The sequence below is a fragment of the Temnothorax nylanderi genome, unplaced genomic scaffold, assembly GCF_030848795.1.
Source record: "Temnothorax nylanderi isolate EJ_2023f unplaced genomic scaffold, tnyl_v1.0 TNYL_tig0689_pilon, whole genome shotgun sequence".
Lineage (NCBI taxonomy): Eukaryota > Metazoa > Arthropoda > Insecta > Hymenoptera > Formicidae > Temnothorax > Temnothorax nylanderi.
Genome location: NW_027249751.1, coordinates 51,684 through 56,573, shown reverse-complemented (window position 1 = coordinate 56,573; position 4,890 = coordinate 51,684). Strand labels below are relative to the sequence as shown.

General features: G+C 37.7%; 1 protein-coding gene across 1 annotated transcript; it reads right to left on the bottom strand.

The window, feature by feature from the left end:
• Positions 1 to 216: 216 nt before the first annotated feature.
• Positions 217 to 3,949, bottom strand: LOC139784845 (uncharacterized). Its single transcript, XM_071724026.1, has 5 exons — positions 2,987 to 3,949; positions 2,367 to 2,677; positions 1,842 to 2,158; positions 1,240 to 1,482; positions 217 to 1,055 (listed from the first exon to the last, which is right to left on the bottom strand). Exons 1-5 carry the CDS (start codon positions 3,418 to 3,420, stop codon positions 744 to 746), a joined length of 1,617 nt encoding a protein of 538 aa, XP_071580127.1. The 5' UTR covers positions 3,421 to 3,949; the 3' UTR covers positions 217 to 743.
• Between the last annotated feature and the right edge of the window lie 941 nt (positions 3,950 to 4,890).

Below are 4,890 nucleotides of genomic sequence, written 5' to 3'. Positions count from 1 at the left end.
AAGTAATTATCTAATATTATTCAAATGCATTAATTATCAATTAATAGAACATATGTGAGTGAATGAGCTTATGTGCGTACAGTACCTATTGGTAAGAATTCCATCAAATTAAAAATTATAATAAATTAAGATTTATATTAAAATAAAAATGAAATTTAATTAAATATTGGAAAATTAGAACTCAAATGAAGAGAAATAGTAAATTAGAAATTAAATTACATTATATTTAATTAAATTTACATGTTAGCTAATAATGTTAAAATATCGTAAGACTTGTGAATTATAATGTTAAAAAAATACGAACACGAGATTTTAGCGTACTATAATTCCAGAGATAAAAGTTTTGATATTGCACTTTCGTTGGTTTTGCTTGCGCGTATTTTTCTTGCGAATATTTCGGTTCACTTTAATCGGTATTAAAATTGGCAACAAATTAGCTGCATTTATAACTTCCACGAGATGGCTTGGAATTTCGCCAAATTTACACAAACGTGTTGTGCCAAGTACACCGAATCGAACATCGAGCGATCGTTGCCAAACACGTAGAGAATGTAAGCGTATCAAACACGAGTCAATAATTTTCATTTATAAGTATCCATATTTCTTTTTACGCGAATACTGCCTAAAAAGATATTACTTCTACTAACAAGTGGATCTATTTATATATAAACATGATTATTTTTAAAAGATATTATATCTTCGGAGATGAGATTTATAGAAATAAACAGTTAGATACTTTTAAATTAATAGAAACTATAGACTGTATTTTCTTCAAATTCCTTTTCTTCCTCTTCTTCATAGTACTCTTCCTCCTCTTCTTCTTCTTCTTCCTCGTCTTTTTCGTCTTCGTCCTCGTAAAACGCTTCTTGTTCATCCGGTGCTAGTAGTATCACATCTTCTACTCCTTCGGGGAAATATTCCGTTATCATTCCTTGAGCCTCTTCGTCAACCTCTGCCACGAAGAACGGCTCGATGCCGGCGAAAGCCAGGAAGGCTTCTTCGTTGATCCTTCGAATTATGACTACGAACACCTCGACGCCCGTTTTGTACTTCACCTTTCGGAAATAATTTTGATTCGCCACAAATATCTTTGCATCGTTAAATTATAATAGAAAAATATAACAATTTATTTAATTCTCCATTGAATTTATCGAAGTCTTTTAGTTTATTCTAGAAGGGGAATTATGCATTTAATCTGATTCAATTTTATCGGATTATAATTGAAGGAAAATAGTGCACCTTCTCGAAATCCTCGGGCGAAGACGCGAGACGTCTCGCGTAAGGCGGCCGATCGAATTCGAAGGCGCCGAAATATTCGATAGCATCACGATTCAATTCGTACGCATCTCGCACGATACTGAATTTCGATGCGTCGAACTTGAAAGCGTACAACGGCGGAGGAACTGCCGGCTCCTCGTAAGGATGAGTCTTCTCCATGTAAACTGGGAAGAGAGTCTTGAAGACGTGAACTTTACTTCTGGCCTACGTATATGAAATTCCGCGAATCGTGTTTGTAACAATCTCCCGCTCGCAATAAATTTTCAATAAGTAATACTTTCTTGTAAACGCTATTATTAACAGTTATACTATTTGTACTCTCTAAATCTCATATACTAATATATCAGAGTGATTGCGATAGTCACCCCAAAATAGAGGGTTGTTACTCTAATTTGAATAAATATCTACTTATAAGGTAGGAGTGAATTTTCCACTCAAGTTTTTATAGCAACTCAAATTATTCCTAATAATTATATCCTATAGAATTTTTCTTATCTTTATATTAAATTAATTTAATCCGTTTAATTAAGTTGATTAATTTTCAAGCTTTGTCGTCCAAGTACCTGGGGAGGCACCCAAGCCGCGGGGTGCACGCGGCGCACATCGCCCTCAATTTCCGGATCCGGCTCGTGCACGTGCACGTGCCTCTGCATGTAAGGTGCATCGTAAATCGGTCTGATTGCAGGTACGTCAGTTTGTAAAAGAGGCGGCGGTCCTTTCGTGACGATGCTGACAAGATAATTCTCGACGTCGTCGATCGCACGGATCGGGGACATCATCGAGTCGCGGTCCGGGCCCTCGTAAGGATAATGGACCGGCCAGTCCGGATGGGGCGGTTTGCCTTTCAATCTCATCGCCATGCATTTCCCGTCGGTCAGCCCTGAAGAAGCGCGTTCTGTTACATTTTTCTGCTTCTTTCTTTTACTTTTAAAACGCTTTATAACGATACATAGAAACGCGACTGTATATGAAAAGTGAATATCATGAATAGTAAATTATAGCGCAACATACAATCCGTCAGTTATTATTACATCACGCAGATCTCGTGGTTATTTCTGATCCTGGGACCCGTCTACCCGGTGCCACACCTTTTATCAATTCCTTGGTGATGTCGACGCCGCTCTCGACAAACATCTTCCCGATCATGTCCTCGTTCAGCTGGATCCGCGCTTCCTCCTGCACGTCGAAGCATTGCCTGAAGAAATCCTGCACGAGCTCCGTGTACGGCGGACTCTGCATCTTATCCCGGGGCCTTCCACGCTCGTCTTTGAAGACCCACGGATAAAGCACTAGCGCCGTCTGCTCGCACAACTCGGCCATCATTTGCGCCATGAATCGCTCATATTTCTCCCGTCTCTCGGCTTCCTTCCTCGCTCGTTTCTCCTCCTCCATCGCTCGCCTTTTCACCGAGACGATTTTCGTGAAATATATACGTGACTTTTTTCGAGACTGCGCTTCATTAACCTCGCGACACGAGGTCGTTGCGAATAAAATCTCCGACAATAAGCCCGGATAAAAATGAGGACAGTTAAAAGAAAGATTTAGAATGCTCTACAAATGCTTATCAAACTATTATCATTGTACTATAGCCGGTGTCTCACAAAATATCGCTGTATCTGATGTATCATTTTTCTCAATTATCAAAATATTACAAAAGTTAAATCGTAGATTACTTCTAGCTCTACAAAATCGATTCTGCTTCATTCACCTAATGGCTTCTTGCTTTTTCCATCGGATCTCCTCTTCGGGCGCCCGTTCATACACATCCAAACACCACTTCGGGGCTTCTAATTGTTGCACTCTCTTTATCTCATTCGTCAGCAGTTTCCGCAAGCTCGGACAGTGCGCCCCAAACATCAGATTCACCATCTTGCCGTCCTGCAGAAACACCCAGGCGGGTTCACTTCGGCCTCGGAATCTCGCCAAGTCGTCAATGTCGTCGTTTCGCGCGATCGCGTAATCCACCACGTCGCCGCCTATCTCCATCTTGATCTTCCTCAGGGTGCTCACCATGGCAGCGCATGGTCCGCTCCAGTCCGAGTACACATCTACGACGATCAAGCCCGGGCGACTCAATAACTGTTGCCACTCCTCGTCAGTGCTCACCTCGATTTGTAGGGCCGCGGGTCCAGTCTTCTTCATGATATTTCGTCGCGGATCGCGATTACTGAAGAAACTTTAACCTCGCGAAAAAGGACAAGTGCTCTGGCTAATCGTGTGAAGTGTCGCACGAGAGATAAATGCGGAGTGAAAAATGACACGAGAGCGTTGACAACGATCTTCGTAAAACGATTTTTTTCTGAAATGGAAGACTGGCGTGTTTTCTTTAATGCTTGTGACGATAGGTATTTATAATTATTTAACAGATTTAACAGATGGAAACTCTTATAGAGAGAAAAGTAACACAACTTAGGTGTTCATTTTAACATATAAAATACAAAGAATTCGTACATTTACATATAAATTGTGTTATTGTAACTCTTAGAAACGTCGAATAAATACAATGACAATATGTTACATTAATACCAGTGTATGTAAAAAACTTCTACACGGATAGAAATCCATTCAAATACGAAATGTTTTTTTACTGTGTACATTAAGTGTCTTCTATTATCTTGGTGGATTTAAAAATGTTTAATTTTTTAAAAACATTTATCTCACATATTTTCTCTTTTTATTTGGCGCAATTTTCTGATTTTAACAGTTTTAAAAAACATTTTTACATTTTTAAAATTATGAATTATGTTGAACACTTATTATTCACCTAAACATTCTTTTTACGAAAATACCATTTACATTGCATTGCATAATTATTTTATATTTTTGATATATTAAAATAATTGTATACAACAGTTTTTCGTACCGACGCGTGCACTTGGCGACTTTATTTAAGATATTTTTAAAAAAGGTAGTTTTTTAATGATCATATATGTAGGGGAGACCGGGGCAAACTTGACACCAGGCTTTTTGCCAATTTAAATCTATCGTAGAAACTTGCCTTTCCTACTGTAAATGCGTCTTTATGTGCCAGTATTATCAACGGAATTTGGTGACATTCTGAGTTATGGTGTAATTTTTAGCGCGATATAAGCGTTTTTGATGGTGAAAAGTAATTTTTCTGATTTCTCGAAAGTTTCTACTCTTTCATCGAGCTTTACACTGAGAAAAAAAAGCTGTTGCTTCAATTAAAGTGCTATCACGGGGTGCCAAAAACATAAGTAGTTTATTCAATTCTATTATTATTAGACTCAATATCTGGATTATTAAACTAATAATTAAATTATTGGTTTTTGGCACCCCGTGATAGCACTTTATATAGGTAAATTGTTAATAACTAAAAAATAAAAATAAATAGTTATTGCATTTATTGCTTGATCAGCTGGAAAAAATTATGTATGGGCTACAAAAGTTATAGTAGTATAACAATTAAAGTAATTTAAATCGACCTGACTGGCAATATATATATAACGTCTTTTTCGATATGAACATTGAAAAACTGTGAGCCAACTTGGTTTGTCGGATTCACACAGAACTTTTTTCGGATCAATCATCGAGACATTATTAATTTCGACCATGGGTTTTGGTCAGTTGATGTAATTTCTAAATTAAATA

What these genes read in the sequence shown, in the direction of transcription:
- LOC139784845 (XM_071724026.1), bottom strand. Translation starts at nt 3,420, where the DNA reads ATGAAGAAGACTGGACCCGCGGCCCTACAAATCGAGGTGAGCACTGAC. An exon ending in CGGCTTGGGTGCCTCCCCAG is followed by an intron (nt 1,483 to 1,841) that starts GTACTTGGACGA and finishes TCATATACGTAG; the next exon opens with GCCAGAAGTAAAGTTCACGT. An exon ending in CGCCCGAGGATTTCGAGAAG is followed by an intron (nt 1,056 to 1,239) that starts GTGCACTATTTT and finishes TATTTCCGAAAG; the next exon opens with GTGAAGTACAAAACGGGCGT.